The 24,777-nt window shown below is 41.1% G+C and overlaps 1 protein-coding gene across 2 annotated transcripts in view; it reads left to right on the top strand.

Moving 5' to 3' along the window:
* The window catches only part of col5a3a (collagen, type V, alpha 3a), a 52,719-nt gene that overhangs the window by 8,314 nt on the left and 19,628 nt on the right, over window positions 1-24,777 (top strand). The window contains exons 2-31 of one of the 2 annotated variants that reach the window (XM_083930694.1): window positions 1,694-1,861; window positions 2,161-2,377; window positions 2,792-2,954; window positions 9,211-9,333; window positions 11,112-11,522; window positions 12,573-12,692; window positions 12,793-12,909; window positions 13,004-13,057; window positions 13,165-13,206; window positions 13,684-13,746; window positions 15,746-15,820; window positions 15,965-16,048; window positions 16,170-16,226; window positions 16,541-16,594; window positions 16,707-16,760; window positions 16,865-16,918; window positions 17,488-17,541; window positions 17,787-17,840; window positions 18,400-18,444; window positions 19,610-19,663; window positions 19,833-19,877; window positions 20,090-20,143; window positions 21,105-21,149; window positions 21,528-21,581; window positions 22,802-22,846; window positions 23,191-23,244; window positions 23,852-23,896; window positions 24,047-24,100; window positions 24,193-24,300; window positions 24,713-24,766. In XM_083930694.1, the coding sequence (XP_083786820.1) occupies window positions 1,694-1,861; window positions 2,161-2,377; window positions 2,792-2,954; window positions 9,211-9,333; window positions 11,112-11,522; window positions 12,573-12,692; window positions 12,793-12,909; window positions 13,004-13,057; window positions 13,165-13,206; window positions 13,684-13,746; window positions 15,746-15,820; window positions 15,965-16,048; window positions 16,170-16,226; window positions 16,541-16,594; window positions 16,707-16,760; window positions 16,865-16,918; window positions 17,488-17,541; window positions 17,787-17,840; window positions 18,400-18,444; window positions 19,610-19,663; window positions 19,833-19,877; window positions 20,090-20,143; window positions 21,105-21,149; window positions 21,528-21,581; window positions 22,802-22,846; window positions 23,191-23,244; window positions 23,852-23,896; window positions 24,047-24,100; window positions 24,193-24,300; window positions 24,713-24,766 (2,621 nt within the window). The remainder of the gene's footprint in view (window positions 1-1,693; window positions 1,862-2,160; window positions 2,378-2,791; window positions 2,955-9,210; window positions 9,334-11,111; window positions 11,523-12,572; window positions 12,693-12,792; window positions 12,910-13,003; window positions 13,058-13,164; window positions 13,207-13,683; window positions 13,747-15,745; window positions 15,821-15,964; window positions 16,049-16,169; window positions 16,227-16,540; window positions 16,595-16,706; window positions 16,761-16,864; window positions 16,919-17,487; window positions 17,542-17,786; window positions 17,841-18,399; window positions 18,445-19,609; window positions 19,664-19,832; window positions 19,878-20,089; window positions 20,144-21,104; window positions 21,150-21,527; window positions 21,582-22,801; window positions 22,847-23,190; window positions 23,245-23,851; window positions 23,897-24,046; window positions 24,101-24,192; window positions 24,301-24,712; window positions 24,767-24,777) is intronic. The other variant, XM_083930695.1, reaches the window with a different exon arrangement.

Below are 24,777 nucleotides of genomic sequence, written 5' to 3' on the forward strand. Positions count from 1 at the left end.
GGTAGCCTGATCAGAGCATGGAGTTTGTTGATACCAAAACATTCACTTTACTGGTCAACTTTACCAATATTGTTAAGTTATTTTTATTTTTTGATGCAACTATATCAGGCCAAAAGAAATTGCTTGATGTGAATATGAAATCAAAAACAATGCCAGTGTCCTTATTCCTGCTCTAAGTGTGGTTGACTGGGCTGTGACCTTTTAAAGTCAATAGATACCTTATTCCTTGACATTTAGGTCTTGGTTCACTGTCATGATGACTAGAGTGGATTTGAAAATGATCCTCAATGACTGTGTGTGGATGAACATTTACTTGTGCGGGAGGTTTCTGTTGTTAGAAGTCACCAAATTGTTATTATTTGATTTACACTGCATGTTTATGACTATATAAATTCAAAACCTGAGCCCTAAGGTTTTAAATACCTTTAGATCTGGACCTAATGCTTTCCATTGTTGGAGCCTGGCTGTAATTCACAGCTTAACCTATTTACGGCCCTGTTGCCAGAGAAGGGGACAGAGAGGGCGAGCTCTCAAAGCTGCTTGGAATAAACGACCTCTGCTATGCAAATAAATCATGCCATAAAACGTATATAATGTGGTGTTTTCCTGCAAGCAATGTCGGAGCAACAGTAAACTCTTCTTACGTGTTTAATTAACAAGGAGAATAAAAGGCGAGCTCTGTATGAGCGGCAGCATCCACAGGAGGCAATTTGGGTTTAGGATCCTCATTTGAGATGCCTGGAATGCTAAGTGCTGAGTTGCCCTGAACAGGCTCTCTCTAGCAGCTGGTGGGAGACTGGCTACACACAAAAATCTGATCCTGGCTAATGCTCATGGTAACACTTTATCAACAGAACATCTGATAACATGACCAGCGGACTGCAGCCCAGGCTCAGTGTAATCAGACAGCTACATATTTACATGCACTTTGGGAAAATACCTGAAACAAGGGGAATTGCACGGGGAACAAATGCAACAATCTTACCCCCAATGGCATAACTGTTTCTATTTTCAGGAAAATGAGCTTCAAATGTTTAATACAAAACTAACTGACTTGTCAGGACAGATGTTTCAGCAGCAAGAATATATGAATCACTGATGCAATGCTTATTTGTGCCAGTGAAGTGTCCAAATTGTGATGAATGTGATGCGGACATATTGTTGCTCACTGGTGCAGGGTGAGCAGTGTGCAGGTGTCAGCTGTCAGGTGTGCTGCTGCAGGAGGATTATGGGTTAGGCTGTGTACCACCCCTATCCTATAATAACACCCACAGAAGCCTGGCCACCTGCAGCCACATCTCAGAGGAGCCCATCTCTTCCGACTCCTAGGAAGCAGGAAGCTTCTACACTTTAAACCCAGCTTCCAGCCACACTAAACCCTGCTCTTCAGCTTGGTAACAACCAGCACTTAACTGAGCCAGACAACAAAGTGCTGTCACAGTGGCAGAGCTTAAGTGTTACACCGACATGACTAAAAGCATGCTGCCGCAATCTTCCACAAGTTTCGTGCTATTATAAGTAGTTTCCAAACAAAGCTAGAAACAGGAATAAACAGAAAGCAATAAAATCTTGTTTAAAGAGATAGTATTAGCTACAGTCTGTGAACATGAAATAAAATAAACAACCATATTTCCTCTATCTGCTCTATAAGTCTGTGCAGATGGTTCATTTTTTTCTTTCTTTCCATTTGCAGCTGATCCCATCAATGTTTTGCAAGTGCTGGGACTCTCAGAGAACATGGAGGGGGTGTCCTTGGAGGCTGGTCTCTGCAACAACAGGAGGGGCTTGGAAGAGATCGACTTGGCCTACAAGATAGACAAAAGGATCCAGCTCAGTGCTCCCACTAAACAGCTTTTCCCTGGTAGTGGATTTTTTTCCAATGAGTATTACTAAAAACGGCAAAAAGCCCACAAATGTGTCACTTTTGCAAGGAATTCTTCCCTCAGTAAAACCTTAAGAGATCTGACTTTGAACTCCCTTTACTCCTCCTTATGGGTGCTCATTGCTTTCATGGGAAACATTTTCCATTATTATTATCTTCACTCAGGTCTCGCTGGCAGCAGGTGGTGCAAGCATGTTATAAAAAAAAACTGGTCCCTGCTGTGCTTTCTCTTGTACGACTTAATATCTCTCTGGTCCTCTCCTCTTCTCTCCTCTCAGATTCCACCAAATTTCCAGAGAATTTCTCTGTGATGGCTACAGTGCGAGCTAAAAAGGGCTCCCAGTTCTTCCTGCTTTCAGTGTATGATGACCAGGGGGTGCAGCAGCTGGGGCTAGAAGTGGGCCGTTCGCCCGTCTTCCTGTATGAGAACCAACATGGACAGCCCACACCAGAAATGTACCCCATTTTCAAGACGATCGACCTGGCTGATGGAAAGTGGGTAGTTTGAGGGCCTATAGCATCCCCATTTGAGCAGATATTAATGAAATATATGCCTTTCTGTTGATTGACATGTACACTGTAACTAATGTGAGTGTTCAACAGAACAGATTTTTTTCCCAAGCCTTGAAATTCGAGGTAGGCCTCACATTTCTGTAGCCTGAACAAAATGGGGAATAAGATGCTTGTGGAGCACTTGCTTTAATTATTTGACTTTATCAAAGGAGTTAAGGAAATCAATCCTTCACATTGGTTCAAAGACACTTCTCGTTTGCTTGACTTGAAAGAGAAACTCTTTGCATTGCTAATTCTGCTGGGCAACAGACTAAATTCTTGCACTACTACATTTCCACAACACCTCCCTATCAAACGTCTGTTATTCTTATTCTCGCTCACTCTATGTTCTTTTAGATGGCACAGGATAGCCTACAGCGTGCAGGACAAGTCTGTGACTCTCTACTTGGACTGTCAGAGGGTAGAGACCCTGGATCTGCATCGAGGGGACGACTCTATAGTCAGCACAGAGGGTGTCACTGTGTTTGGTACACGTCTTCTGGATGAAGATGTATTTGAGGTAGGAACACAAATGTAAACGACTGCAAAACGCAAACACATTTTATCCACACTGCTGCTGACTTGAACATTTCTATAGCTTATTTAATCACTCTAGAGTGATTAGGATAGTTTTTGGATCAGATTAGAAAAGCTCTTTATGGTGCACCACTGACCCAGCATAACTCATTCCAGCGTTGTTTTAAATCCTTGGTAAGATCTAAAACATACCAAATATTAAATCTCTCACCCACAGCATGAAATAGAGATCAGCTCAAGGGCCTGGGGGCTCTGTTTCTGCTCAGCAATGAGAGAGAAAAGGGAAAATAGACAGAGGTATAAGGTATAGTCAAGTTCAGAGAAATTACCATCTCCCCTACCCTCTTTCCCCACAGTGTCTCAAGACTATCCCACAGTTTATAAAAGGGGACATACTGTTACAGTTTTTCACACTTGCTAAAACACTAAACCCCATTCTCTGAACCAAATGCTCATTGCCCTAAACCCATTTATTGAGTCATTCACTCTTTTGGCAAAACCCTAAACATTTTCTCACTCGCTATAACACATTTGGCACTGTGATGCACTTGTGTTGTAACACAGCTGAAGCTGAACACAACTCCAAGACAGTTATCATTGTTTAAATACAACAACTCAAAATAGTATACACTTGCTTCTAAAGATATGATGAACGCTGAAGTCGGTAACTTTCAAAATGTGTGTTTTTTTTCTCTATTTGCTGAGATTGTCATTATATCCTGATAGTACTGTGAGACACATGACGTGTGAAAAAGTCAGGTATCTCTGCTTCCACCTGCTGCTCCCCATGAATGGCTAATGGCATCTGCTAGATTAAACCGCATTGCCTATTTCATGCATAAACTGTTTTCAGGAACATATTTTAGTGTACTGTTTAGCTGTAAAATGAGATTTTTGGTTGGGTGGTTGGCAGTGCTTGTTTTACGTGCTCATTTTACAGCTGAACAGTACACACATTTTTTTTCTAAAAACACTTCAGAAATATCCCCAAAGCAATTTCAGTCAAAAGTAACGGGACTTGGTTATTTGTCTAGGAAGACGTTTCACCTCTCATCCAAGAGGCTTCATCAGTTCATGTACGTAACTGACCAGGCTGGGACTAGTCCAACTAACTGGTGTGGAGATCCAGGTATCCAGGTAATGTCGTTAGTGCTCTATTGAGTCTTAACGACAGTCGTTGGAGTCACAGGAGGCCATTTGTGAAAAGTTGTTCTTTGAGGTTAGATTGTCGAATCTCCTGGGAAGGGATGAAAGGGCAGCATTGTAAATTGGAGATAAGTGGTGTCTCAGACTCTACTTTTGTTTCTCTACTTTTGCATAGATGGTTTCTTTTACTCCTCTTTCAAACCATCTGTCCTCTCTGTCCAGGATGTGGACATTGTTGTCATCAAAGGTGTGGGCTTTCTCAAAACAGTAGATATTGATCTGTGTGAGTGGGTTTTCTGTATACCCCAATGTGGATGCTCCTGTCATTCGCCATATGGACGTCACAGTCTGAGAAAGACAAACTATTGTCCTTGACTTCTTCTCTTGTGAACTTGATGTTTCTGTCCACTGAGTTTATATGTTCAGTAAAAGTTGGCATCTCTTTGGATTTGATTTTAACCCATGTGTCGTCCACATACCTGAACCAATGGCTCGGGGTGACTCCTTTGAAGGAGTTCAAAGCCTTGTCCTCTACCTCCTCCATGTACAGATTTGCCACAATAGGGGATACTGGTGAACCCATGGCACAGCCGTGTTTCTTTCTGTAAAAAGTGCCATTAAACTGGAAATATGTGGTGTTCAGGCACAAATCCAGAAGTTAGCAAATGTGGTCTGGTTTTAGATTTGTTCAGTTTTGTAATGAGTTGTCCTGTGTGAGCCGCTCTCTTACTGTGGCCAAAGCCTCCATGTTTGGAATACAGGTGAACAAGGAAGTCACGTCGCAGGATACCATGGTTTCATCTGGATCCATTTTCAAGTCTTGGACTTTGTTGACAAAGTCTATGGGGTTTTGGATGTGGTGTGGGGGTGTTGCCCACCAGTGGACCAGTCTTAGCCTGGTCAGTTGCGTACATGAACTGATGAAGCCTCTTGGTTGAGAGGTGAAAAGTCTTCCTATACAAATAACCGAGTCCAGTTGCTTTTGACTGAAATTGCCTTGGGGATAACGATGGCCTGGACAAATGAGAATATTCACAGGTTTACTTCAGAAATAGGCAATACAGTAACAGAATCTTGATCTATATTTGATGGATCTCACTGTCATATTTGACACTGCTGCCGAGTTTCACAGTTTGATCAGAGTTGACGAGCGGCCATTGACACTGCGTGAGAGACTCCTTTGCTCCTCTAGGTTGTCTTGATGCAGAGGTACATGACTTTTTAACAGATGGTCTGTCTAATAGTGCAGTCACGATTTAATGATAATTTCAGCAAATATGAAAATAAATCACATTATTCATAGAAAACTATTGATTTCATCTTATATGAGGCAGTTCAGAGTGCACGGCAGGAACATTTGAGTTGAATGTTGAGGTGTTGGATGAGGGGGACGAAGAGGAGAGGAGGATGTGGAAGAGCAAAAACAAGAACAGAAATTTCAGATAAAATTGTGATAGACAATGACAATGGGAGGGGAATAAAGAGTCTATATTTCTCAGAAAAGGGCGGAAGGTTGCAAGAATATGTCTTAGCAATTGTGGGAAACTGTAACTTACAGAGGGTTGGTTGCTCACTCCTCATAGACCTAATAGACAGAAACCACATCCTTCCTCACTTTCACCGGGGGAAAAAAAACAGATGTCTTTGGTCTTGACAAGTAAACACTGACTGCGTTTGGGTTTTGCATATATGTAGTCAATAACTACTTTCCTAACGTTGTCCTCACATTAACCTCCCCTTCCCTGGGACCTCTGTTGCCCTTCCTATGCTATAAGTTGTTTTCCACTCCCTTCCTACCATTCCCTCTCAGTTCTCTTCAGATCCAGTTTTTAAATTCCTTTATATCCCACTTAAGAAATGTCTCTACTTGTGGGTTCTATAAATGTCCCTTTTCAGAGACAATGGAGACCGTTTCTTCTTTGGCCTTATTCCAAAATCGCTCCAACGCCGTTATTCATCCTATGCGTGACTAATACTCCTAATACTATCTTTATTCTAATCCATGCCCTTCTTGTGGTCATCGTGGTCATGTGTATGCCTGCGTGTCTTAAAGGAATCAATTGGATGTTTTGAAGTGAGTTCTATAAGGTACCTATCCATAGTCACCCACCTAAAAGAAATATAATTTAAAAAAAAAAATCAGTTTAAGTGTACGCAATACAGTATATTTAGAATTTAATAATTGTCTTACCTTGCGGTCAGACAGCCCTATCTGGCAGGCAACTAAAGCCATTATTTATATATATCTATCTTTTACATGGTTAGTGTGTTTGTGTTATTGTATAACTTTGGTGTTTTAAAGGGTTAGTTTGGATTCACACAAGTCACACAATAAGACAAACAAATTAACTGATTGAGGCAGCAGTAGAGCAGCAACCCCCATGCTCTGTGTGGTAAAACATTTTTTCTTCTTTTTTTACTGCCTTAGTTCTCCATCGGAGAGGGAGTTCTGACAGTGAGATAAAGGGGTGAAAATGTTCTAAATATAATATACACTTAAAGTGATACTGATTTTTTTTTCAAGTGGTTACATGTAATGGTAAAATATAAGTTTCAGTGTGTGCATTTACAGTATGCATTTACAGCTATGAATATAAGCTTAAATGTTGTACACCTCGGCAGAGGCTGGTACCAGGGGAGGAGAGACTGAGCAGGCTGACCTCTGGGCCTCTGTTCCCATGGCCATGGTTCTGGGGGTGGAGGCCAGTGTTCTGGCCCAGTTCTCCCAGCGTGGGAGCTCAGCGTGGGAGCATGGGGACCGTGGTCAGCCACTAATGTCTCTATTGCTTCCAGATTTCCCTACAAATGACTACAAAACTTTGGTGTTAAAACTCAGCACTTCGCTTGCATTTACAGTAAAGCAAACATCAAACCGTCTACAAGTCTGGTTGTACTCCTTCTTGGCTGCTGTGTACCCTGTGTATGTGCCTCCAACACGCTGACTGCTTAGATAAGATCCAGCTCAGCGTTTATTTGTTAGGAAATTCAGATCCGATTTGTACTGGAAATAAGATGTTTTTGGCTCACTGTTACAGGCATGTTGAAAACAAGACATGTCAAGCATATCATTAAAGGCCAGCTTTATTTAAATGCTTAGCAACCCCACCGATTTACCACACAAATCGGCACATTAAATCGGTCAAGGTCTGTTTAAGTCATATTTTCCTTGGTAATTACTTATGTCTGATGGTGGTCAGATGTTTTCGGTTAGCCATGAACATCTGTCACACTCTAAGCAGATGAGGACCATCAGAATGCTGTTTCATTAGCATCAGCTTAACTTTTTGGTTTTTCCTTTACCCACACAACGTTGTGAATAACACAAGAATGCACGCCATTTGTGAGAGATCGAGATCTGATTAATGCACCACAAATGAATGGACAGCACCTCATTTAAGGTTTAGTTGATATGGTTGGCTAGCTGGCACCACACATCTTATTGCAGACAGCAGGGGAAAGCACATCCTCACATGTCCTTTTTAGATGTCCTTGTCCCATCTTAAATGGAGAATTGCAGCGCACACACGATTTTGGGCAACACTTTAGTCGCTGTGTGTTTCTGGAGGAGCGAGCTCCTGCTACGCAAGAAAAACAGGAAAACTTCTCTGTGAAAATGTCGCCTTTGATCTTAAATTGAGATTGGATTAGATTGGATTTAACTCCCCGTAGCCTTTCACTCTCACACTCTTTCTCCCTGTCTCTCACCTTAGAGTGCAAAAGTTTCTTTGGCTTGACACTGGCTTTTGGCTTAAAGGAAAAAAAAATGATAAGTGGGTAACAACTCCTTTCATGTTTGATGTCATGAATGAAAGCATAATGTGCACGGTCAGTCCTACATTTACAGTTTTCCGTATGGTGATCCAGACTTTGTGTGGACTTGCACTGCTGACAAGACCTGAGCTATATTAGAAGATATATGAGCTGGCTGCAGGTTACAGAGAAGTGATATGTTTTGATTTATTTCACCTCTGCCCGCTAAAGCCTAATTAAAGAGATTACAATGGGACTATAATCATCACAACATCAAGCAGTTAATCTGACTTGATTTATCACAAATGGCTGCCCAGCTGTCCCCGGATAACATTTCGTGCAGCAATATGTTTGCAATGGTCTGTCAGTTACATAGATTATTATCACTAATGTAATCTAAACGTTGTCAATCACTGTGCCATGGGGCTGCCTGTGTTTGGTTTATACTGAATTAATTTTTGACTTGTATCTTGGAGAATTAGCACTGCAGCAAACCATGATTTTCCCTTTTTGAATATCATTTTTTTATTCATTATTTAACCTATAAATATAAAAAAAACGTGTTAATACTGTTGTCTTAACTAATACTATTTATATTATATTATTATGAGAAAAGGCATTGTAAGTATTATGTACAGTTTTATGTACTTATTACAGTACAATTAAGAATTAGTCGACTAGTTATCTCAGCACCACAAAGCATTTTGTAATAATGTCATGTGGGCCGAAGACAAGAGTGATGCTGAGTGTAAGGCCATTAAAGCTAACAGAGGCTCTGGTCTTAGTGCTACAGGGTCCAGCCATGCTGTCTCTGTGCATGTTTGTGTATACACACTGGCTATGCCTCCAGGGCTGAATGGAAAGTGAAAGATCCTGACAGGGGGTTGAGAGAAAGCTATTTGACTGTTTCACGTACACAATCAGGCCCCTCTTGGAGTTATGGGAACAAAAAGAAGCAATAGTCAGTAGCAATTGTATCAGCAGTGGCAGTTTGATGATGCCACCGTATTATGCTTTGCCTTACATCTGGGCATGGCCAGTTTTGTTGTTCTCATAGTGTCTGTGTGGTGTATTAATCCAGTTCGGCTGCTGTATTTATCTGTAAGTGCTCCATTGAGATGATTGTGCTTTACTTTTGGTTCTGGAAATAAGCCCTAAGGCTTTTTTTGTGTCTTTTAATCCTCTGCAATTTTGAATATCTTGTATGGAGTCTGTCATTGTGATCAGCCTGTGATGGATGTTTTAAGACTTGTTAAATAAATCTATCTATCTATCTATTCTCCTGTATGCCTGATGTTATAACATGACACTTGTCTATCATTTCTCTCTCTGGCTTATTTCAGGGAGATATTCAGCAACTACTGATTCTGGAGGACCCCCAGGCAGCTGCCAACTACTGTGTGAACTACATACCCGACTGCGACTCCGCTTTGCCTTACAACAACAAAGCCCTGGTCCTGCAGGAGGTTAGTACTGCCACCAACAGGTGGCAATGCCTACTGGAACAGCCACTCAAATCTTCATACAGTTCTTTCACAGTTCATAAGATGTAGTATATAAGTATAGCACCTCAATAAACTGCACACAGGTCTAGATATCTCAATTCATTCTATTGTTTCATCGCATTTCCCACATTTCCTTAGAGGCCCTGTGTTTTATAAATTAGCTTCTTCCTCTAGCACTCATAATAATACATTAGCATGTCCTTCTGACTTCCAAAGGGGGCTTGCAGAAGCCCTTGCTTCGCAGCCAACCAGTAAAAGGAGCTTAAGCATGTCTTTCAGTAGAGGTATGTCCTAAGACTCCTATGATTTACAATCAGGCAACAGCCACAGCCAAAAAGAGGTCTGAGTACAGTGCAAACGTTTGAGTGTTTGCAAAAAGAGACTTGAAAGATTAAGACAGAATAGGCTATCCGTCAAAGGAGAAGTGTCTTCTTTCAAATGCAGCCAACACTGGAGCATTCTTAAGGTCAGGTGCTTTCACAGACACACACACACACACACACACACACACACACACACACACACACACACACACACACACACACACACACACACACACACACACACACACACACACACACACACACACACACACACACACACACACACACACACACACAAACACACTGAGCCAGGAGGCTATAACTCAAACATGATATAATAGCCCTTCCCCTCCTTAAGGCGTGCATAAGAAATTGAATTAATCATGGATATGAATTACTGTATATCAATTTGGTGGTGTGCGAATGATAGAGATAAGGAGAAAGGAGGCAGCCAGAGGAATAGAGGCAGAGAGATGGGTTTGTGAGTGTGAGTGTGAGTATGAGTATGAGTATGAGTATGAGTATGAGTATGAGTATGAGTATGAGTATGAGTGTGAGTGTGAGTGTGAGTGTGAGTGTGAGTGTGAGTGTGTGTGTGTGTGTGTGTGTGTGTGTGTGTGTGTGTGTGTGTGGGCTTCAAATAATACTATTTTAACTGAACACTTAAATGTCTTTATGAATGTGTCTATTTTTTCTGTGTATGTCAAGTGCATACACTCATATGCGTGCACCCTCATGTGAGTGCATGTAATTCTGGACGCAAATGTGTGCGCCGCTCCCATCATTGATTATGCTCCTGACAGAGATGGCTCATTAATGGCAGTGCAAGGCCATTTCCACAGTCATCTAGCTCAGCCTTGTCCAGCTGGCTTTTAAAGAACCACAGCTGAGCAATGAGCTCTGAATCCAGAACATGTCAACATCTGTCATCCCACTGACCTACTTCCCATCATTCTCCCTCACACACTGACCTTGTTTACAAGTGGATCTAAATCACGTCACAGACTGTCTTTCACAGACTGGGCCTTCAGTATTATTTTCCGGCAGAGGCCAATCAGGCCATTCACATCACTGACATGCTATGCACATTAACTCCGGAGGATGACACAACCCATATTTGTGCACATGAGGAATTAGCACCTCATTAGGATCAAGAACAGGGTGACCCCTGACCTCTGCATGGCATTAAGAAAACCACTTTGCATTTGCTTCCAGTTTCATGTTTGCTTTAGGTTTTTGCCAGCTCAATGGGAATCACAGTAAGTGTCTGACCCTATGTGGGTCATAGAACCTGTATGCATCACTACTTTACTGTATCAGTCTTCCCTAATTGTATTTTCATTCACAAAAGTATTTGTTTTTTCTCCATCCTCCACTTGTACCCTCGTTTTCATTCCCTTTTTTTTTTCATAAAAGAACTCCAAACTTGAGTCCGATGCACTGATGCAAAGTGACCAGCCTGATGAACCAAAGGAGCACTCCAAAAAGGACAGGAAAGGCAAAAAGAAGGGGGACAAGGGCTCTAAAGGCAAAGGCAAACGCAAGGGCAAGGGCAAGGGCAAGAAGGGATCCAGGAAGAAAAAACATGAAGACGGTATTGATGATGGCTTCCTCAGAGTGTCCACAACACTACCTGAGTATCTATCCCAAGAACCCTTTCAGCCCACAACAGAGTTGCCAGAAATCAGGAGCACCCTAGAAACTGTCATCCCACCTGAAGTCTTCAACAAGACCCTCATGGAGATGCCCACACATGAACCTGATTCCAAAACTGAGGCTGCGGCTGTGGTGCCCAGTGCATTGCCTGAAACAAAGGTTACTGAGGAGGTAGACAAGTGAATTTGTAGATGCCCTCCACCCCCCTCCTGCTATTTGCAGTTCTAACCGATCACTTCCCTCCTAACCATAGAGAGCACCTCTTCCCTCTCCAGTTGCTTCCCACCACCACTAACCAGCACCATCCTAATCATCCCTTCTACTACATCCCTACCAGAAAACATGGAGAATGCATTTTAAATGTGATATATTTTTTAAAGATCTCGCCCTATGACTAATGCTAGAAGGAATATTAGTTTACAGTTCATCAAATGTGAAAATATGCTCGAATACTACCATATAGGGCTGGGTATTGTTTAAACATGTATTAAGATGCCAGTACCAATACCAGTAGCCTTAAAATGAGTACTTCGTTTGCTACCTTTTTTTCTTCTTCATTTGATATCCATCATGTGAATGGAATAATCTCGGCAGATTGAACTGCCATGATTAGGGGCCAATCACACATTGTGTTATTTGCTTCGTGCAGAACCATACAAATAGTAATTTGTTTTCTAGATCTGGGTACAAAAAGGATTTAATGCACATTTTGTTTAACTGGAGAAGTTTCAATACTACTTGGTACTGGGTTATTCTGGTAGATAACTTAAAGAAATCGAGTACAGATACCCATCCCTAATGCCACACACAAACAATTGTAGAATATATTTTTTAATCCAATCAAATTTTAACTTCCCCTGGCAGCAAACAAGGAATGTTTGTGTATGTCTCCTTCATGTTTAATTTTTGCTAATTTGCAAAGTAATTTCCTCTGCTCACGCTGTTCCTGTAGCTGTTGCAATCTCTCTGCCATGCTGCTACATGAATCTGATGTGGTCCATCAGCTAATTACACTCCAGCATTGTAATTAACTGCACACCTGTCAATCTGTATCCTGGATAATAAACATATCCCTATATAATCCACCCGTTTTGCTAACATTTGTATCATGCACTACAAATTGTGCCTTCATTTGGAAGCACTGGGCGCTAATGAGAAGAGCTCAGTGTACTCTGTCTCATCTTTGCTATGACTCACTCAAGCCTGTGTGTTGGCCTGCAGGAGGACATGCCAGTGAAGAAGCCAGTGATGGAGGAGCATGGTGATGACCTTTACGGAGAACTCTATGATGATCTCTCAGTTTCCACGGTAACAGTGGGCCCAAATGTTACTGAATATGAGGTAGGTAAAATGCAAATGCATGAAATATTTCAGCACAAAAACACTAAGAGTTTATTTTGGTATTCACTACACCTGAACAGTGTTTTTCAATTTGTTACAGATTCTTGAATATGAAGATTTCAAGAATGACACAGAGTCAGAGTATGAAGAGTATGAAACATACGAAGACGGTTTTGAATTTGCAGAGCGGGAACGTGCAGAGACATGGGATGGAGAGGTAAATCCCAGAGTGAACTCATACATCAAGTGAGTGGTCGCATTTTAAATGACCTGTGTCAAGTGATTTCTAACAAAATGTTTCTCCTCCTCAGGCTAGCCTCAGAGCAGAGAAAGGTCAGAAGGGAGAGCCAGCTATTATTGAGCCGGTGAGCTGCTAGAGACCTTTAATGAATAGCCCAGCAGAAGCTTTAGTTATGAACATGGGAATGAGTGGTTATTCACTGAACGCACATTAAATTCTATCTGTTTCTAGGGTACATTAGTGGAAGGACCCCCAGGTCTACCAGGGCCACAGGTAAGCCTATTCCCCCTCCTGAAGAAGAAAATGATTTTTTTTCGAGTCCATTTAACATGTCCCTTTAATTATGCAGGATGTGGCATAATGTAACATAAGCAGATGCCCAGGTGTTGGGCAAAAGTGTTGAGAACTTTGAATTATAACTACCAGGATGCAATGTGGTGTTTTCAGAAAAGGAAACAGAGTTTTCAGCTGTGATAAAAAAAAATACACCTCTGCTGTAAGAAAGGCTAATAGGTTGAATGTCAATCAAACGATCAAAGATTGCACTTTGTGGAAGACTGATTATGTTAAAAGTGCATCATTACAAGGAAGTCCAAATATTTTGATTCAAAACTACATAAAAGGGATTATTTTCAAGTATTTGCCTGCTTAGAACATTATGTAGAAGTTTATAATTTTGTTGAAAGCTAAGCAACAATAAAGCAATGTTCTTTAATGTTTCTTTAAGTGCTGTGAATGTTTCCTTCTCAGGGGCTCTCTGGCCCAGCTGGACCAACGGGTCCTCCAGGACCCAGGGGAGATTCTGGTGAATTGGTGAGTGTGGTTTAGGTCTGGACCGGGGCCCATTGGATTAGTTTGACCCCAGTTTGATCTCTTCAATTGTGGGACAGAGCTGTGGGTTCAACTGTGACCTCATGTCCAGTCCTGAAGTGAACCTGACAGATGTTGACTCACACATTTGAGTTTCTTTTGTGAAACACACACACACACACACACACACACACACACACACACACACACACACACACACACACACACACACACACACACACACACACACACACACACACACACACACACACACACACACACACACACACACACACACACACACACACACACACAGACAGATGTTCTCTCAGTTGTTGATGGTTTTTATCATTTTGCTTTGCAAAGATGTTGAATTGATTACAATTCAGTGCTGCATGGCTTACAAGCACATCACCTTCAGTCACTGTACACACTTTTAGTAGCTGCGTACGGTTCAGATTCAGTCGACATAATAAATAAGCATATTTTTTATTAACTAAAATGACATCTGAAGAGATTCAACAATGGTTGATATCATGTTATTTGGAACTGATGTCAATAAGTGAGGAAAGGATTAATAAATGCAGTATATCTACTAATAATCTCTTTAGCCATGGCTTTAAAAAGACAAAAGAATATGAATCACCATGTTTTACTGAACCTGAAACTTGAAACAAAGAAGTATACTGTATTAAAGGACAACATGCGCATTTCACCAGTGGTGGAAGAAGCATTCAGGTATTCCATATAAGCAAAAGTAGTAATATCACACTGCAAAAGTAGCAGCCTTAAACTATACCCAAAGTACCAAAAGGAAAAGTACTCATCATACAGAATGGCCCATTTCAGATCTATTTACAGTACATTATGCAAGGCTCCTTGTAACTAAAGCTGTCAAACAACTGCAGTACAGCAAAAGCACAATCACTGCCTCCAAAATGCAGTGTAGCAGAAGCTGAAATCAGCCTGAAATGGAAATGCCCAAGCAAAAGGAGAAGCACCTAAAACAGAAAAAAAACAGACATAATAAGAAAAAACAGGAGCATTCATTAAATAAGACATCGCTCACAAGAAGCTTAAACTGTTCCAGGGGTATTAGTTTCTCATACTTAAGGAAATCTGAAGCTTATTCCACCTGTGAGGAGTGTAATAGGTGATTGTAGTTTCTTTCTGTACCCATATGAGGTAATGCTGTGTCTGTGCAGTTCCCATTAAAGCTTCATTTTCAATCCTTCATTTATGATATTGTAACAGTGTGTGTTTAATCTAACACCATAAGTTAATTGCAACCTATGTTTAAAAAATACACATTTTATTGATCAAATTTATGTTTTAATATATGATGTATGGAATAATTAAGGTCCAGGTCCTCCTGAAACACAGGCATAGCTAAGGGACTCTGCTGCAGCATGAGGCTGTTTAATTATGTCTGTCTGCCAGTGATTGACGTATATTAATTATCTCACGTCTTTAAGGATTTATGTAATATTTATGGGAACATCCTGTAGACATTTAATGGTTCAGGTTGAAAATCTCAAGTCTCCATGGTTTACTAGAAATCATTTTAATGCATATTCAGGATTGTTATATATACACATTTTTAAAAACAAATAAAAATGCCCACCAATGAGGTAAGATAGCATTTTCACTTCTGCTTCAGTTGTTCCTCGACAGTGCCAGTGTCAGTTTGTCAAGCGCCTTGATGAACCACCACCAACAAAATTACCCTTGATCCTTAAAAATATGTAATCAGTAGAGGAATGTATCTTACCAATTTAAATATTTATCAAATAACAGTAATCTGATAAACATAATCTTAATGACTCAATGTTCCATTAAATGACTTGACAGTGTCTAAACAGAAGATATGGTAAGTATGTGTGTGTGTGTGTGTGGGAGAGACATACCCCGTGAAAATGGAGCCAAGGTTGTTTTAATACATACAGTACATACAGTACACAGACAAGCCTATGTTTATCCCTTTCCCCGACCTTTTTTTCAGGGCCCCCCAGGACGTCCTGGTCTTGCTGGGGTTGATGGGATTCCAGGTCCTCCAGGAACCCTGTTGATGCTACCTGTAAGACCTTACAGCACACTTGCGCGCACACACAGAACACACCTTTTTCCTAATGTGGTGTAGTGGCATGACCACAAGGGGGGGCTGTGTGATTGAACTTCATTTACATCTGCAGTGGGAACTGAGTCCTCTTTTTGCCTATAGTTCCAGTATGGAGGTGATTCCCAAAAGGGACCTGTGGTGTCTCCCCAAGAGGCGCAAGCACAGGCTATCCTGCAACAGGCCCAGGTACACGTCATAGAAACCCACACTTTGGTGTCATCATGCCAAATTCACCAATTTATTGCAAATTAAAAGTCAAAAAACGTATGCAGCGTACATTAACCACCCAGTTGTGTTTTTCTTCCAGCTGTCACTGAAAGGACCTCCAGGTCCCTTGGGTCTTGCAGGGCGACCAGGCCCAGTGGTAAGGCACTCCACTGACCTTGACTAAATTTGCATCATACCTTAAGGGTTCAGGCAATCTTTAACCTCAACTTCACATTCTGGTTGACAAAGCACAAGTTTTATTCTCTCCCTCTCATCCTAACCTCATCACTATGCATGCTCAGTGTGTTCAAATTGCTTGTGCAACCACTGCAGGATTGCAAAAATGAACAGATTTTTTAAAGATGATTTGTTCTCAGCTCATTTGTATTTAGTTTGTTTGGTGCTTCATTGAAAAGAGTTAAATTGCTCCTGTGCATCATGTCATGCTTTAATTATTTTTTTGTTTCGCAGGGAATTCAAGGTCCCTCTGGGCTAAAAGGAGACAGAGGAGACAATGGCCCCCCGGTAAGACCAGACATTATTTTGTAACCTTAGTACTAGCTTCCATATCATATAATTCGTTTTTTTGCCACACTATTCATTTCCTTTTATCCTGCTCTTTTACTTTCTCATATAGGGATCGCTGGGGTTGGTAGGTCCTTCAGGAATCAATGGAAAGCTAGGAAAGAGGGTGAGATATCAGTCAGCTTTCCAAACGGAACATGTGTCTGAATATTGTGTTAAAAACCTGATGTACTATAGAGCAAAAACCTAACTGTATTGTGTATCTTGTAGGGGCGTGCTGGAGCGGACGGTGGTCGTGGAGCTCCAGGTGAAACAGGCTCTAAGGTAAGCTCTTTGAGCTCACACTGCACCGCAATGTACTAGTGATAATCTCAGCTAATTTTGCAGCTTCATGAACCGACAGATATTTATAGTTGTGTCAATGCTGCATTGTCTGTTGTTATGCCATATTGCTGATATTTGGTGAGGAGTTTCCATGAATTCAGCACTATAAACAACAGCACCGCACAGGCATAGGCAGGCATAGGCATAGGCGGCAAAGGTCTTGGATGATAAACTATCTCAACTTGCAAGTGAGGTATCCAGCAGCCCACAGCTTATTATATGTATTGACAACAAGGCAACTCAATACCTAACAGCTGCAGGAAGAGCCTAGCAAATAAATCAGGCTCCCTTGATGCCGGGTCTGACAGAACAGTAGAGTCTTTATCAGTCAAAGCAGCATTTTAGCAGACATACAGCTAATCTGAACGCTCCCTCTCCCAACACATACTCAGAGCAGATGGGAGGCTCTGCCAGGGGAGACTTTCAGCACAATTCTGCTAATGTTTACACATTACCGTATGTTTGTGTGTTTCTGGGTTTAATGCACTTACTTCCCTATTACTTTTCAGGGTGACAGGGGTTTTGACGGCCTGCCAGGTCTCCCAGGAAACAAGGGACACAGAGTGAGTTAGCAACTTAGCATTATCGCTGTATTTATTCAGTCATCCAGGCACTTACATGCTCACACGGCATGCATGAATACATTACACATCATATAGCAGGTGTTTATTTGCACATTATGATCATGATGATTATGATTTCTATGATGACAGTGCACACTAAAAAGCATCTGCTGGATTCTGCTCTGCAATAAACAGAACAGACCTAAAAAATCTCTAGGCTTGTGGCTAATGCTTTTATCTTGTAGGGGGACAGAGGAAAGCCGGGTCCTCATGGGCCTGCCGGAGAGCCAGGAGAAAAGGTGAGTGCACAGTACTTTGCAAAATGTACTTGCAACAAACAAAGCCTAGAAAATACATCCTGCAGGAATGCTTTGTTTTTCTTAAGCTTTCCATCACGCAAGGTTAAAAGGGAAAACATTTTCAGATCAGTGAATCAGTTCTACAAAGCATTTTGTAGGTAAAGCACCACAGATCAAAGCAGGCTTTACTGAAATGAAGTCATAAACTCTTGAAATTTTCAATCCCGATACGCTGGCCTGAGTTCATTCAGTATCAAGGTTTGCAAAAGACATGAAAGCTATGTGGTGCAACCCTGGCGTAGAATTGAAAATATGAAAGATAGAAGCTCTATCAAGATAGTATCAATGCATGCAGGCGGACGGGGGGAAATTTGAGAGAGCGGCCTATTAGTCTTTGCTCAAAGATAGTTGAGCCTTATCTGTCAGGCAGTGAATTTCTTTAATGAGCTATTTTCACAGATTATGTCTTTGGGGATATAAATGTATCCACGCCTGAGTTTGATCTATAGAGGTGCATGAGATTTATGTGTTGAATCTGTTTCCGTCTTTGTTATTTTAGGGATCTGATGGACCTGTGGGGCCAAGAGGGCAACCAGGCGAACCTGTGAGTAACCACATTTAGAAGGATTTAATGCTCCTTCATAATGCACATGATGAAATATATAATGTTGGTTGTTTCTCTACATTAATATATTTAATGTAGAGTATGTAGTTATCAAATCAGTGCAGAAATACGCCAACACAAAACCATTTTTGTATGGTGCAGAATCACAGAAACGTATGATTTCCATGACAAACTATGATAAACCATTAATGTCAAGCCGACATTGCAACCAAAATCTGACAGAAAAAACGTACACAAGTAAAGAATCCCCTGCTCATTTTGTAGAAAGATTGCACAATATTTAACAATATAAAACTATAAAAAAATAAAAAAAACTAGGACGGTCAAACCGTATTAATCCAACATTGCCAGTGTTCATCATAGAATTAAGAGAGAAAAGATCACTGAGAAAAAGCTTGCAGCTTGAGCACAATATACTCTACAATAGCATAACATGCATACCATGTATAGCCAAAATCTGTCATAGAAATTCTACCTGCGGAGTAGCTTCGACTTATACTAACAAAGATCTTCAGAGCACTGCTGAAGAACCTGACATTTTTTTTGTGTACCTCTGCGGTGAACACTAGTTGATTGGTTATGACTCACACTCTATCTTTCTCCCAGTAGGTGAGGTTGAGACTCAGCAGGACTCTGTCCCTCCAAATGGATCAGCCAGAGCAGGAAGAAATAGAGCACCATAATAACACATGTTAGGAAAGCTGTGTTAAACTACAAAGACACAGGAAAGGAGAGGCGCTAGCTGTTTTGATGAGGGAGAGAGAGGAAGCGATGGGGAAAGTGAGACAGCGAGAGACAAATGCGAAGCAGAAATGTGGTTGGTGGTAAAAGAGATAAGTGAGATGGAGAGAGGAAAGAGAGAGAGAGTCGGAATGGGAAGAGATAAAATCCTGGCCTGAATGATTATATTTCCATATCAATCACTTCCCGGGAGATCACAGATGTGGCTTTGGAACAGGTGGCTTGGCCAGCCTACAAAGAGGGAGGCTGACAAAAACAGAGCACACAGTCACGCAAACACAGGCTAGTGCGGTCTCCGTCGCTAGCACTGTGAGTTGTGATTTATGATTTAGTATTCCACACTTACCCCATCTCATCTTGAATGCAGGTTAGCGGCTGACTATTTGCTGTGCTTTGTCTCTAGGGTTCGCGGGGTCTTGTTGGGCCAAGGGGGACACCTGGCCCACCTGGCCAGCCGGTAAGTCAACATCGCCTTGATTACGAGATTAGAGCTATTCAGTCTCTTCAACTCTATAAAAGGTCCTCTAGTGCCTCGAATCATCAATATGCCACTGAAGATAAACAAGGAAACTATCGAACTGTGTCTCTTTCATCCATTGTTTTCTGACTGTCTTGTATTTTGTCAGGGTATCCATGGGTCTGATGGAGTACAAGGGTCTAAGGGTAACCAGGTCAGTCCTGCGACTTCCTCTACCTACTGTAACATATGTAAAAAATAGTTGTATGGAAATGAGCATATGGGTAACAGTCGATTGAAAGTGATCTCAGCTACAGAAACATCAGCCAGAGAGGCTGAGTGTGGCCTTCTAATGAACCTGTTCACCAGTCATGTGATGATGAGCTTATGGCAAAGTGTGTGACGATCAGTGTTTGTTGTTGTCAGGGTCCAGCTGGAGAGATAGGACCCCCAGGTCAACAGGGAAATCCAGGAGTACAGGTACCGTACCAACACAAAAAATCTGTCGTGTTGTTATGAGTTGAGCCACTCATTACAAATCCTTATTCAAGTCATATAGACATGCTTCAAATGTGCACAATCCAGTCCCTTTTTTTTTAAATTTCAGTTTCTATCTCCCATTAATTTGTCCAGCTATATTTAGTCAGCATAAATTTCACCCCTTGTAGTTAACAGATGTGGGTGCAGGTTTATCTGGGCGCATGTGCTAATGTATGTATGTAAATATAAGATTTTGTCTTTGTACATGTGTGTGTATATGTATGTGTGTGCATGTATGAATGAATAATGTGTTGTAAAAGTTATTTTTTTCTATTCTATTTTCCGTATTTGTATTATTGACATTTTGTAGATGTACTGATTTATAAATGTATTGCAATAAAATTATTTTTTGAAGGAAAATAATTAGTCTGAATTTTGAAATTGCTTCTCAATCCTCCCTGGATAAAAAAAAAAATACAAAATCACTTGCAAGCAGACAGTTGCATAAACACATTTGCACAAATGAACACTTTGTCTGTTTCTATTACATATTTTACCTCAACTGAAAGTTCCCTTTCTCCAACAGATTTAGAAATCTTTTATTTAGATTTTGGGCATAAGTAAAGCCTTTTACAATCCAATTTCATGACAATAAAATATATTCTGAATGCAAGGCTGTTCTAATTACCTTGTTAAAATAATGTTCTTGAAGATACAAGGTTTTCACCCCAAAGCAAATAAAATGTGATTTTAAAATATCATCAGAGACATTACAGTCATATAAAAAAGATTTAACCATATTTTCTCCAGCATGTCAACAATCCATGCACCCCCCCAGCTCGTGCAGGGACAACCACACATTCTGACTCTTACATACACACAGACTCAAGCAAAACCTCAACTCCCAACTCTCTACCAGTCTTGTGACACTTAAGCTGATTGATGCTTTGTTCTTGTCCAGGGCTTGACTGGTCCTCAGGGTCCCATTGGATTGCCAGGAGAGAAGGTAGGTAGCATGTCCCTCACTTAATTTCAGAATCAAAGCTGTGACCTTGTGACCCCTGTCATCATACACCCAGGGGAGGCCGGTGGAGCTGGAGAGTATGACCCACACACAACTTCTGGCTCCGATTCAGACAAGACAGGGCTAGACAGGAAATCAATACAGAAGAAACACACACAGGCAAAAACAGACAGTAGGGACGGCCTTGGCCACTGCACATCATGAGGCTAGACTGATAAAATAAATAAAAAGTGGATTTAGTCATGAATATAATATGCTTGGTAGAGGAGCAGCAAAGTGGGAAATGTGCTGTCTAAGTGAAGGTGCTATATCATACCTGAAGCTCATCTCAGTATTCATACCTCTCTCTGTCCTATGCAGGGTCCCCAGGGAAAACAAGGCATGCTGGGACTTCCAGGCATTGATGGCCCTACCGTAAGTACACACAACGAAATAATTACATATGCATGCATTTGCACATAAACATGCACATATCCATGCATACTTTTGCAAAACCAGTATCTATAAATAAGGGGCCTACTGCTGCTCCATCATCAGTCACCTCAAGTGACAACTGGATGACAGCTCCACAACATAAACTGATTGTTGTTGATGATGGGTATAGCAAGTTAGTTCCTTCATTTATATTTTGTAGGGTAAAAATGGATGCCTGGTCACAAACTGCCTCATATAGCTCAAAAGTACACTGCAATGTGTTTCTGAAAATATCTGAGGCGGCAAATAGGCAATACACTAACAGAATCTTCATTCCTTTTTGATCAGCACTGCCTGGTTTGACAGTTTGATCTGAGTTTTGTGAGGCCTGGTGCATTTCTCTGGATGCAGTATGACAGTTAGTTCGATAACTACATTCTAGCATGTAACTCCTCTGTCCTTCACTGTTGTAAAACCCGCCGCATATGAGATGTGATTAGTAGGCCGTAGGCCGGGTCAGCTGGAAATCTATCTGAATGTTAGGGGGGCCAGATGTATCTGCCAGAGCAAATTATATATGAGCTTGGCAGATTCATCTGGTTCCCAGGTTGGGTAAAAATATACATATAGACCAACATAACTAGTATAAGCAAAACCCTTATAAACCACATAATGACTAAATGAGGACTAAACCCAGTTGACCAGCCACTACAGTAAAGGATGCTGTTCCTCCATGCATGTCAATTTCCAGACAAAAGCTCACATAATGTTATACCAACAATACATAGCTGTATAGATATGTTCACACTTATATTCAACCCAGAAGTTAGCCAAAAGAGAATAGAATTTACCAACCTACACTTTCTGTGATCTGCCAGTGGGGGGACACAGGAGGCATTTGTGGGATTGATCCAAAGCAGTATGACATTTAGCAAAGAATAAAAAATAATCTGACAGCGAGGCTTTTCTCATCTTTGAGAATTACTTTTCGATTGCAGTCAGACACATTTGAATGAGTTTCACTTAATGTTCCTTGTATTTTTCTGCAAAGCTTTGTGACACACAATGATAGTTTTTATGGTGTCTCACTCTCAGTGCCGTTGGCGTTTCCTCCTTTTCATGGGTTGGTTGCACTCGGAAATATACATCAAGGAGTGATACAATAATGATATATTTTGCAGCAGTGCTAAGTCAATCTGATTCCTGTTTTGCTGTTTCAGGGTCACCCAGGAAGAGAGGGCCCTGCGGGAGAGAAAGGCATCCAAGTGGGTAACTGCATATCTGAGGCTTGCCTGCTGTCATGTCATATTATAAGATATTGAGCGTGTAACATCATGGTGTTTCTTGTAATCTGTTGCAACTCCACTCACTCACATTAGGTTACGATAATGCTCACTTTTATGATTATAATAATTGTGTTACTACTATGTTATAATGTATTATTGTGCACGCGCATTAGCGAAGAGTCAGCAGCCTCCTCTTTTTATGGAAATCCTTATTGACAATTAAGAACATGATACTTATTCCTATCTCATCGGAGAAATGCATTTTTGCTGGCTGCCGCTTGCTGAAACTAAATAATACTGTTTGTTTGTTTGTTTGTTTGTAGGGTTTACCAGGTGCTCAGGGGCCTATTGGGTACCCAGGGACCCGTGGAGTCAAGGTGAGACAAATACTTCATGATCTCAGGTGTAATGTCCACTGTGATGTTTATTCCCTCACACATTTCATTCTGCGAGCTGTCTACTGGTGACGGACAAGCTGTTTGAGTCCATGACTGACAGGTGACAGGTTGAGGGAAAACACCTCAGTTCTCAAGGGGACTGCTAACAACAGAGCGAGGAACATTTGACGAATGGAAGCAATGTCAGATAGAGCAGAGCTGTGTGTGGAGCAGTCCGTTTTGACTTTGATTGTGCTTTGAAATTTGGAGAATAAAGGTGTGCCATGAAATACCATCCTTCTCTGTGTTTGGTGTTTGTCACAATAACACATCTGGTATTTTATCTGGTAGTTTGGCTTAACATGCATTAAGGAAAGCCTGGTCTTGTTGGCAATCAACGGTATGAAAAGAATCTAAGGTCAATAACTACTCAATAACGGAGCAATGTTAGGTCAAGAGAAAATCAATACAGTTATAAATCATTTCAATGTTTTAAGGTTATTTCTGACACTGTAGGCAACCAGTGATCTTTCTACTTTTCCTGAGAGTAGACTATTGAAGGTTGCTGGACTCTTGTTAAATTAAGTGTTTTCCCACTTTTTTGCAGGGAGCAGATGGAGTTAGGGGTCTAAAGGGGAGCAAAGGAGAGAAGGTGAGTGAAACAGAAAGTGAGTCTTTATTCTGTTGCTGATGTCAAACTGTGGATTGTGACTGGAAGGACACTCGAGAGATTACGATGTAATGATGCCATTTATCATCAAAGAGCTCTCATTAGACACCACATCTCCTCGATGCATCACAGGGAGAAGACGGCTTCCCTGGGTTCAAAGGTGACATGGGCATCATGGGAGACAGGGTGAGAGCGCCCACACATCACAAGCCTCAGTATCATTCTCTGTCAGAGTGGAGATGGATAGAGAGTCTTTATTCTCACGTCTTTGACTTTAGGGTGATAACGGAGCTGCTGGTGCTCGTGGAGAGGATGGACCAGAGGGGCCAAAGGGCCAATCGGGACCCTTGGGAGAATCAGGATCTGCCGGGATAGCTGGTGAGAAGGTAATTCATCTTTTTTTTTGGTTTAAGATTTCATTTACATTGCATGCATAAAACCTGCACTGTGATGCTACAGCTGTTATAATGTTTGGTAGTCAAGCTCCATTCAGTTGTCAGCTGAGACAAAACTTTCTCATAAATAAAGTGTCTGAAAATCACTAAATTACTCAACATATGGATTTTAATGCCTTCACATTTATCACATCTGATTTCATTCCTAAAGCATACTGCGACTGAATGAGTGCGCATATTTTAAGCATTTAATCTTTTTGTCATCACTATATGCATTTAATATACCAGATATCCTGATGTATGTCATAAAAATCTCAATTAAATGTTTTTTCCTGCATTTTTATTCTGAATATTTCTCTGGTATATTTCTTACTCCCTTCTTATTCTGCTGGTCTCTCTGCAGGGTAAACTTGGTGTGCCTGGATTGCCGGGATACCCAGGAAGACAAGGTTCTAAGGTGATTTAGCA

Source organism: Echiichthys vipera (genome assembly GCF_963691815.1).
Source record: "Echiichthys vipera genome assembly, chromosome: 17".
In the NCBI taxonomy this organism is placed as follows: domain Eukaryota; kingdom Metazoa; phylum Chordata; class Actinopteri; order Perciformes; family Trachinidae; genus Echiichthys; species Echiichthys vipera.